The 11,786-nt window shown below is 42.6% G+C and overlaps 1 protein-coding gene across 1 annotated transcript in view; it reads right to left on the reverse strand.

Moving 5' to 3' along the window:
• Positions 1–10,355, reverse strand: part of LOC128763568 (chloride channel protein 2-like) — a 144,415-nt gene extending 134,060 nt beyond the window's left edge. Inside the window, exon 1 of the mRNA XM_053872494.1 lies at positions 10,153–10,355. Within this exon, the coding sequence (XP_053728469.1) occupies positions 10,153–10,155 (3 nt within the window). The 5' untranslated portion in view covers positions 10,156–10,355. The remainder of the gene's footprint in view (positions 1–10,152) is intronic.
• Positions 10,356–11,786: the final 1,431 nt, after the last annotated feature.

Below are 11,786 nucleotides of genomic sequence, written 5' to 3' on the forward strand. Positions count from 1 at the left end.
GTGGATAAATAAAAGGCTTTTCCTCCACTAACATTTCTTATTTGTTGAAATATTTTTGATACAGTGGTTCCTGACATACAGGTGTCCCAACTATTTTGAGATACAAGTTGCTTCTCGGATGTATTTCTACACTGAGTTTACAGTGAAATTTGAGTTATGAACTTAAGACTCACTCAGTGAGCACCAGAGCGAAACTCCCCATGGGCGTTAACCGGGTTGGCAGGTGCCATAGCTTGGTTCCAGGGGAAAATGTAAATGCTTGTTTTTTTAAATCGAGGATTTGGAATTACTCTGTTTAACTTTGTATCAATTATTCATTCTAAATGAACAACAAATGAAAATCAGGGCAAGTATTATCTTTCCCAAAGTGTGTATCCTCCCCCTTCCATGCCTTCCATACCTAAAAACATAAAATTAAAAGGACGCAATGGAGAACCTTTGATGAAATTTCATCCAAAAAAAGGCAGGTGACGTGTCCAATATTGCCCAGGCGGAGGAGGGAGCATCTCCACCAAATATATGTGGGAGAGAATTTATAAAATAACTGAATTAAATCAGTTCATTGCAGGAAAGTCTGTGGTATGATATTTTTATTCCATATTTGTTATTTAGAAGCACATTCTTCATACGTTTTTGGAAGTTTAAAAATGACGATATCATTCATACACATCACAAGGGCTGTCGCTAGATGAATCGCACTAATGCTGAGTCAACTCACAAGTAATGGTAAATTAAAATAACTAAAATATTTGTTTACTGCTACAACCCAACCTGACAGATACAGTCCAGAACATTCTCTAGAATCTCGCGAGGCAACTCATCTTTAGTGCTACACTTTACTCTATTGACAGCCTTCATCACACGTTCACACGTTCATATGGGCCAGTAGGCTCCTACTGCACTTGAAACCCTGTGGGTGCCAAAATCGCAAAGCTACAAACACAAAGCCTAAAGGGTTAGGGTTACTACACAACTATTATTACACAAGTAGATGGCAGACACTTGACACAGACACTGTCTTCATGTGAGCAGCATTTGAGGGTGTGCTTCTATCATATTTGAAGTAAATACAGAAGAGGTTGAAAACCAGTCTGGAGATGGAGATGAGGGAGGTTGTAGTTTTGTAGAAGGAGGATAATGAAGACCTGGAGAGCAAATGAGTCCAACTCAGATTCTGAAGAGAAATAGTCATTCACTCAGGAAGATACAATGAAACTGAAGGTGACAGCGTCAGTCCAGAAACAACACATACTGGTCTCTCGCCGCGTCTGGTGATATGTGAAAACAGTGATGGAAGAAGTGAAAAAAATGAAAGCGAAAATAACAGCCGTTGCAGTTCAAGCAACCGAAAAAAAATATGTCCTGCTAAATGCTTTCATTGGTTTGATGAAGTTGTGAACGAAAGGAAGTTGTACATCCTTTATACAATTATCCTTTATCTCCTGTGTCAGCAGAATAAATTTGTCCAAAATCCCTCATCCAAAACTCTTATTAGTTCGACTGCAATGCTGAGCCTCTTGGAGATCAATTCTTGATTTGTTGTGGCTGTTTAAATGGTGCGGACAGAGTTACACATCCTTCCGTGGAATTAACTTTTCAGTGTATCTGGTTGATTTCAGGCCTTTTTAACCTCAGAAACTCTGTGACAATTTCAACAATGTGGGCCGCACTGGCGACAGTGACGATGGGGAGTGCTGTGGACCACAGCCATGGAAATGGTGGTGGACTTTGCTGTTCAAAGGGAGACCATCCAAACCTCATGATGACTCATGGCAGAAGGATATTCACACACACAACAAATCATTCACACACTACCGTGTAAGATCATCGGTATGTTACGAGTGTCCTAGTGAGTCCCACTATGTACGTCTACAAATAATATCTGCATTGTACACACGTCTTCCTGTGAGTTGGCCGAGTGCAAGATTTCACTCTAGACTGAAAACAAGGATTTCACCTCTCAGCAAATACATTGGCAGAAGATTATTAAAAAAAAAAACTCATCTATATGCTGCAGGGATTTGTGTGTTTTTGTTCGGCGCCCACCCCTCGAAATATCTGCTTGTTGCGTCGTTGCAGTTGTTCCACTTGAGAATGGCGTGTAAGGATGGGATAAACACGCACACACAACATAAACAAGCTACTGCAGGTCCAGATCATTCCCTCGCCTGTGCTACTTCGACATAATTAAGCCCATTGACAGGGTTCTGGATTGGATGCGAATTCCAAGTATTTAATAATTAAACCCAGCTAAGTAGTCTGGGTGTTTAACTCCCAAGTCTAATCTCCTATTCTGTCTCTTTAGATGCACTTCGACATGTCCATGTGGTCAGTCGAGACATGCTTTTGATTTAAATTTGAGGAATGCCCATTTACAGAAAGGACAGCTACAGCTAAGTTACAGGGAGTCAAAGGGAAAAAGAGGAAAGTCCATATGTGCAGGAGAAGAGTGAGATTTGGTAAATACTTCAGAAGAAGCCATCCATGTTGACAAAAATCCAGCAGATGAAACGCTTATCAAATGTGTTTTATTCACCAATATTTTCATAGTAGGACCAGATGATCACATTATGGTGATGTTCTGGATTTCTTTAGAAATTTTAAAAAAGGTGATGAGGCTTCATGAAACAGCGTCCACATTTTCAGTACTCAGTAGGTGGTGCTCTCGGTGTGAAAATGTTAGGAAGTAAGTGGTTTAAATCCAAACATTTTAGAACACAGTGCGCCACCTAGTGGGCACCAACAATAAGGATTCTGTTTCATGAGGCTTCATCAGTCCGTGAGGTTTATTTTGCAGCATTTTTGGAGGCTCCTTTGGGAGTGTTTAACAACCAGCAAGCAGCAAAATATTGTTTGATGCTACCAAGCTTAATGGTCCTCAACACCATTTGTGTTCCAATTTCATTTTCACAAAAAAAAAAACCAAAAAACAAACATAACATCGGAGGTGTGCACTCACCAGCTATTTTGAATGTGCTATTGTGCACCCCAATAAAACATTATTTTGTTGCTGATATTTTTTCTTACCCTGATATCACGAGTTCCCCCTAGTGATGAGTCGCACCTACTCACCAGTTGCAGTGTTACACTGAAGTTGTTGTTTCTTGTCGACAAATATGACAGGAAAAAAAATGAAACTAAAATGGTTGATTTTAGATTCGTAGGTTGTGTGAGCATAAAGTCTGGGCTGCCAGAATCTTGTAGTACGAGAGACTAGTATTTGGAAGCGCTGGGACGGTGTCCCGGCCACACACAACTCCGCCCCTCGATCTGTCTGCCATTACACCAGTAATTAGAGAAACTCAGCGAGAGCCACCAGAAATGTTCAGAGGCGGAATTCATTATTTCACTGCGAGTGCTTTCATTTCACATTTAAAAACTCCAAGGATTCCATTATGTGCAGTCAGCTTGAACAGCATCATCAGGCCTTTCATTTGCTCCGCAGCCCTCAGTTAAAGTCTAGTGTAGCGTTCCAAACACTCCGAGGTTCATTGACAGAGACAAAACAACTTGCTTATTTAAATCTCTTGATCCCATTATTTTGTATTCAACATGACTCGGGTGTTGAAGTCAGCGCTCCCCTCCTGAGGTTCCTCTGCCGCATGTCATTACCTCAACCATCAGAGTCTCATCAACACAGAAAGTGTAATGTGTTTAGGGCCCATCCCAACTGTAGCGTGCTGATTCAACAAACAATCAAAGCAGAGGACCACACGTCACGCCACACACACCAACAGACTGAAAACAAGCCGAAATGAAGCTTCAACTCAGGCGAGAATATTGCGGAATTAATCTGATCGTAATTGAAGGTTAATGGATGGAATTCCAACTCTTTCTTTTTTACTCTGTTTTCATTTGGTGTTTTCATTTGAACTTGCTTTCAATTGCTTTATTGTCCAGGGTTTTGATAGAACTGACACTCCAACAACGCTCTTATTTGTAATATTTAAACATATATCTCTTCAGCCTCCTCCATCCAAACCCATCTTCCATGTCCTCCCAAGCAGGCAACAGGCAACCACCCTGGGAGGCATTTTTATGGATTGCGTGTTGAACACAGACACACAAATCTTCACCACTGTGGACCGATTTTTCATAAACATTTTGATAAATGCGTTAAACACTCGCTCTAGCTGCAGGCGCGCCAATGTGGTGCCATAGTACCCAGCCACAGCACAATATTTTCAGCAGCAGAAGTCAGGTTTATCTCAGGAAAACGTCACCACACAGATCGGTTTATAGCACTCATAACATTGTCTATAAGGCCTTATAAATACATTATGATGTATTGTGAATGTACTTACGATGCAGTATTGATGACTGCATAAAGTCTTACCTCCCTCTCTGATGTACGGATCTTGGCCTTGCTAGTCATCCCCAATGAAATTCTGAGCATCTTAAACTCTCACTCTACTAACTGCTTCTTGTCTTTGTGTCGGGACCAAGTGCCTCTCAACCAAACTGTCATGCTTCACTTCTCTTGTGATTTTATTTTATTTCCTGTGTTCTGGAGTGTCATTTCCTTTTCCTTCTCTCTCGTCAGCTTCACAGCAGCGCAGCTGGATCCCATTCCGCTGACCAGACTCCTGATTTCCACACCAGGGTTCTAGTCTGCGCTGCCAGATGGTTGCTTCGCGTCCTCACGGTAATCTCTCTCGACCCTCGGTTCTCTCGTGCTCCTGTTTTATATTTCTAAATTCTGTGCGTGCTTGATCTTCTTTCAGCCACCTCCTTCGATGGTTCTCTTCACTCCATTTTCTGCTTTCTCACTTCTCTCCATTAGATTGTGTGAGTGCTTTGTTTGACTCACCCTTTGTTTTTCCTCTGGTCATAGTTATTTCCTTGCGTGTATGTGTGTTGAACCACCAGTTTATTTGGCCTTGTGAGTTAATTTCCGAGTGTGTTTGTGTTCTCCCCGTTAGTTAGGCTTGGTTTATAATTCTCTCTTCCGTTTCAGGTTTTTTTTCCCTGCCCTTGAGTGTGTTTACCGTTCTGTATTCTGGTGTCGGCGCCCTTGGTTCAGCGTTCCTGTTTGTCTTTTGTGTTCTCACGTAATTGTGAAAAAACCTTGTTGAATCTACCCTCGCTCTTCGGTCAGTCCTCGACAATTCAGCAACTGGGTCTGATCCCATAAACAGTCATGACACAAACATCACGGCAGGTCTTGCTACTCAAGCTGGCTGCTGCTACTCCTCTGTCACAGATCACCCAGACAGTCGTCTCCACCTGGTCCTCCCTGCCTGCACTCTCCTCTTCTCCACTCTCCCACTAAATCCTGAATTAGATCACACACTTGTAATACTCAGTAATACTCATCTTGCTATACTGTATTGTTTCATTATTATGGTTATGTTGCCAACTGTCGATGCCTTTAGATATGCTTCATTGGGCCCACAGTGGGGAAATTCGACAATTTAGCACAACACGCTGCATTCAGTAAGACTCTCAGGAAGTAACGGTCTTGCCCAGAGGATCACTATTCAAAATGCCACATGCACAGACACATTAAAGCATTCTTACCCTAAAAAGCATAGCAAACACTGTCTGACAGTGGTTTGGATCGGTAGATTAGAGAACATTTGAAAATTTCATTCATTGACTGAGACACAGTAAGAGCTGCTGTGATAGTCTCTCTTTGGAACGCACCGTCACACCTCAATAACAAGCTGGGACCCAAGTCCTCTGGGGAGACGGGAAAGCAGTCCTGGGGTTATGTTATTATTATTATTAGTTGTAGTAGCAGTATTAGCATTCTGGGGATTATATATTCGTGGGTGTGGAGTTCGGGAGTCCTGACTCGGGTGTTGTAAATACATAGGAAGGAGCACAGGGAGCATGTTGGATGAAGAACGTTAGAAATGGAGGAAACAGGGAAAGGAGGAAAAGGAAGACAAGACTCATGGATGTGATGAGGAAGGATACAACAAGACAGGTGTGACCTTGGGGGATGCTCAAGATAGGTTCTGGTGGAGGTTGACTTGGTGTGGCAACACTGACTGCGATTCCATGCAGAGAGTAGCCCGACTAGGGCAATAGCTCGATTAAGCAGCTGAGTCCGACTGCCTCATGTTCTCCCGGTTTACACACATTAGCTGAACAAACCTCCATGACAGGGGGTGGCGTGACCATGGGTCCTTCAGTCCTGGGTCCCAGTTTGGGAATAAACTCACAAGTTTCTGAATAAAATTAAATATTTTTTGTATCACAAAAATGATAGATGTGGAGTAGCTAAAGTACAGAGACTCACCGGCGTGACCGCTGACTCACTTAGCAACCATGCTAACAGTTTCTAACATGGTGGTCGTCTTCTTCAGAATCAGAATCAGAATCAGAATCAGAATCAAATTTATTGCCATGGTCAGTGGGGAGCCCACTGACTAGGAAAGTGCCTTGGAATAAAGTGCAACAAAAAAACAAATAAAATAAAATAAACAGATTCTTGAAACAACAAATCATCTCTTCTTATGATAACTAAAGATCAAAACAACCTGAGTGAAGGAAGTTGAAGACAAATCTGGACATGTGTAGATCATCGCTGTCGCGAGTTGCAAAACACAGCTGATATCAGGTTTGTTATGTTTTCACCGCAGACATCGGCTAAGACCGAGGCACACACATACAGCATCTGGTTACACACATGATTTCTCGATAGTAAATAATGTTCGTAAACATCATTAGACCACGATTAGTAGCTGAAGCTTCCGCCACCGCACATCACCCAGTCTGGTCATAGTCGAGCTACTCCGCTACATGCTAGCTTAGGCCAGCTATTAACCCCATTAACCGGGTTGTGTAGCCCAGCTACGAGAAATTTAAATTTCTCTCCAGTAGTCGGACTAAGCTGTTTACATGCATTTTAAAAATGGACAATTTGCATGTTTACTACTTTTTAGTACTATTTAAAATCTTTATAACTTGAACAATGAAATTGCTCTTCTTCCATTGGAGGATATTTCTTGATCACTATCAAACAAGAAAGGAAATACAGTTGTACAATGATGACACTGAAGTGTGATTGTATTCAAAATGCTCTGATCCTTAGAAGTAGGCCACTTGTCTGCTGAAAACACCAGGCAACAACAACCAACCATCTTCTGGTCCTCAAGCAATAGAGTTTACAATGAAGGACTGGGTTTTAAAATGAAACGTCACATCAAAAATAACAAATGTGTTTTAAAAAACGCCTGAAAAAGACCCAGTGTGTCCATTTAACAGCGCCTCTAAATCAATGTGAGATGTTTACTGCTCTCTCTGCCCCCTCATCTGCCGTGACCCTGTCTTCCTCTCCTCCTGTCTCAAGTCTGATGTTATCCCTGGAGGGCTCAACCTTCAAAATAAAATCTATTTGGTGCCTTAAGCAGCTGATACGCAGCACTGCTATTACGGTGGTAGAAATCAGAGTCTGAGATGTGTTGGAACACTTGACCAAAAGCACCCATCTGTAGCTGCTCTTTGTCAGCTTGTCCTCGATGACTTGCTGTGTGATTAAATCTGAGCTCCATAGCAAATAGGACGTCCGAAGCAACAGAAAAGCAATTTTAGAGAAGCAACTCAAATGTTTCGAATAGACAGCAGAATAAAAGTGTTCACTGTATTTTTAATAAATCACTCTTTATTTATCTGTGATATGTTTCAAAATTTAACCCAAGCCGACATTAAGGGTCAAGTGGAAAAGAGGAGATTCAGCCCAGAAGCAGGAACTCCCATGCAAGGACGAGCTATGGTACCACTGAAACCAAGTGGAACACTGGTCCTGATGGTCGAGGCCCAATGGTCTTGAAGTAAGGCCCCTCCAGCTTCTAGAAACACTCCAAGATCCTATATTAGTTGGAACACTTCCTCACTCTCATGGCGCAATATATTGACGTTGAGAAACGGTCAACCTTCAGCGTTGCATGTTGAGGCATTAGGCTTTCAATTGAAGCACATTCCCCTTTCCACAGCATATCCTGACGCCGTGTGCAGCGCGTCACGAAAAAGAAAGACAAAGATTGGGGTTGGGTAAGCCATGGGATGGCGCTCCTTTTATTGTACAGACATTTTTTTTACTCCACTGAAGCACCTATGCATTAACATGCAATGCTTTGCCGTCAATACAGGACGCAAAAGTCAGTTTTTCGAAGTAAATATATCCCACCCCAGGAGTAAAGATGGGTCTGACAAAGGGAAGCAGCAGAGCAGTTACTAAACAGTAATCACCAAAGTCTCATTTCACATTTGAGGCGAGATGGAGGACAAAACATAAGGACAAAAGGCAGGATCAAGGACCAATTGAAGAGAGCACAAAACAAAATATTAAAGGAGTATGTGGTTAAGACTGTATCCCAGAAAAAGTGAGGTTAAAAAGAGTCTCAAACTTGCGCTTAAAAATGTCAACACTGAATCCTGCAGGTTCTCTGGTGGTCGATTTTGCTGGCATGGGGCAGGATATACTACCTTTAAATAAGGTACAGTTGGTACAACAACGGTGAACATCTTTAAGAGCCAACTAGTCAAACACTGAGGCAACTCATGCCTCAGTCAAGGAGCTCATCACTTTATTAAAGTGAAGCATTAAATCCAACCAATAAAACAACTTCCATGAGTCAAGAATTGTGTTGTCTCGCTGCAAAAATGACGTTTCGTCAAGAGATTTGATCTTCACAACATCCAACGATGAAAAATACCACATGTATTGTCACCAGAGTTCATTTTTGTGATACCACTGTGATAAAGTTGAGCCTTTTTGTTAGTTTTGAGCAAAGCAAATAGAGATAAAGATGGTAAGACAGGATTTTCTGGGAGATTTTATTTTTCTTTGTGTATATGATAGAGCCTAACATTGACCCCAGAGGGACACCGCAACCAATGTTACTAGGGTTGGGACTTGATTTTAAAAAATTCTCTAATATTACTGACTTTACAACTAATGAATTACGATGATTAATACTTGACACCACAACGATCAAATTCAGTTTGAATCTGTACACAGAAGCTGAGACATCAGGGTGGAATTGAACTCTTCGCTGCATGAAGCGCCCAGAACAACAACTTTACTTGCTTGAACTTTTCTGTCCTTCAGCCTGAGCTCATATAGTCGCCATCATCTTGGATGTTTTTGGAGAGCAAAATTCAACGATGGCCTTATTTTTGTTTTTTGAATTACGTTGACTTATAGTCAGAATTGATAGATATTGGACTGTTGTTTCAATGCTGATCATAACGCACACTTCCAATGTTGACTCGGCACTTCATCCTGCTGTTATTTTAACACTGATTCAATGCCTTTCTATTATCAGGTTGTGAGCGTTTACACGTGATTCATCTGTGTCATTTGGATGAAGCAATTGTGTCGGTTATTAATTGAGCAAAAATTTGTCTCAAGAAGTCCCAACACTAATTGTTGCATGGATCTTTATTTAGCATACAAAACCAAACAAACTTCTAGATGAGGGAGCAGACACGTGCTTATGAGTTATGAATAATAATCACAAGCCCACTCTTATTTTTCCTGTCTGTGCGGTTTAATATGACCATAAATCTGTCAAAAGGCCTTTATGTGGTCAAACAAAGTGAGTGCAAATTTTTCAAACCCTCGTCACGTCTAAGAACTCACATTTCCTCTGCGCATCATAAAGTGTGCAGGGCCCCAAAGCAGACTGCAGCAACAGGTACTTCACTGGATGAAAGGCGACGAGGGGGAAAGGGAAAGCAATAATCAACAACGTTGTGGGGCAAAATAATTTATGGCAGAAGCCGTAAACGCGCACTGAGCCGGAGGCGATGATGCGCTAATGTGTACCGTGGAGACTTTGGGTCCTCTAGTGGCCAAAGAGAGAAACAGTCAAGCTCCACACCAGCGTCAACTTTTCTGAGGGGAAGATTCGCTTTTCTTGTTCGTGTTGACAAATGAAACTGGTTCCATCTGGCATAATCGGAGTTGTGCTAGAGTTTGAGGGGGCATGACTGCGGCTTCTGAAATGAACAGTCTCTCCCTCTATCTTCCAAACGAGCCGGGCACATGACCACCGAGCCGTCAGCATCTGATAATCCATCTCCAGTCACTCACAGACCGGGGTCTTGTGATGCGCGCGCCGCCCGGAGCACGAGGAGGGGTGTGATGGAGGCTGCTGATGCTGCAGCAGCGCCAAAAACACAAGTGTTGCTACTCACCATCCTGGTCCACACGGTCCCGTCCGGAATCCGAGCTTGCAGTCACCTCAACACATCCATGTCTCTCACCCTCGGAGCGGCGAGGGCGCAGACGACGAGGGAGGAAGAGCGCGCAATCCTTCACGGACAAACTTTTATCAGAGACGGCAGCTCATCTTCAACTCCGCCAGTCCGGATCCTGATGTTGATGAGAGATAGCAGTAACTCACACCCCTCTCCGGTGCATTCAACAGTCAGCCCTCTGTTGCAGTGCGGAGCGCTGCAGTGCCAGCACGAGCTCCGAGTGAAGCGGCATCCACGGTCCTGACTGGGATCCAGATGTGCGCATGTGATGCTTCCATGCCCGCGAGGACGGGATGAGGATGCAGCCAGTGCGGGAGTGGGAGTGCGCAGTCCTGAAGGAGGGTGGGGGGCCTTGAGGGGGGGAGACACCTGTTGGCGCGTGCTCGTCTGGAGGCATGCTCATTTGCACAACATGATAGAACAAGTTTCCTAAAAATAATTATTCAAAAAATAAACACCGACACCCCTTGTTTATTTCACAAAAGGTGGAGAGTTGTTTCAAAGCAGGAGTCAAACATCACAAAGCGCACTCAAATCTTTCCCCATTCTGCACATAGTATCCTGTAAATACAGCATTTCAAACTGGTTTATATGGAAAATATGGCGCCTTTGGTGTGAACATATGAATCAAGCAAGAGGTTTTTCATGCTCCTGCTAAGTTGCTCCTTGTTCTTAGTCAAGATTAAAATTGTATCGATGTATACAGGTGCTAGACGAAAACAGGGTTGAGTGTACTATTCACATTTATTCTGAATCACCATAAAGCCACTCAACATATGACCAAATTCTCATTTTGTAGTTTGATGAACTATGCATTGAATGGTGACATTCTTCTGACTCAACATTGGTCCTTCCTTGCAACTGCAACGAAGCCAGTTTATTAGGGCCAAAGCAGACTACATTCTCCATTTTATAATACAATATTAACAACCCTTTGGTGCACAGTGTCTGTGGCAGTGTGACAGCAAATCAAATTCTGTTTTTGCACTGTGCTTCAGCCACAGCGCTAGGCACTAGTGTGCCATGATATATACTGATATGCTGTAAAGGGAAAAAAAGAAAAACAGAAAGAAAAGAAAGGCAAGATGGCCGATGGAGAAGATGAGGTGCAGCTTCCATTGTCGAAGCACTTTGCAGGATAAAAACAAAAATCATGGGCCGTGAAGCGACAACCAGGGAGTAATATAAGTGTCATAGTTAGAGGACATGTATTTCTTGTTATAATTCACACACAAAAGAGTTTTCGATTTTTTTTTACTCATATTTATAGCTTATATTTCACATAGGAGTGTGACATGAGTTTGTGAATAAGCTGACCTGAAAATGAGAGCCCACTATTCAATCTGTTGCTGGTGTTACTATTAGTTGCTCACACACGGCTGCACCCACAGATGGTCCTGACTGCCTGTGGAAGTGGGCAGAGAATGTTCAGCTCAGAGAGTAGACCAAGAACAGAACACTGTAGCAGAGTGCTTGTTCACGGAATCGTTCATGAGCGATGTTTGCATTTGAAAAAGGCAGTTACAAGGCTTCAGCTTGTTTGTGTGTCGTCGCCTTTTATTCCCAGTTTA

This window comes from Synchiropus splendidus, chromosome 8, assembly GCF_027744825.2.
Source record: "Synchiropus splendidus isolate RoL2022-P1 chromosome 8, RoL_Sspl_1.0, whole genome shotgun sequence".
Lineage (NCBI taxonomy): Eukaryota > Metazoa > Chordata > Actinopteri > Syngnathiformes > Callionymidae > Synchiropus > Synchiropus splendidus.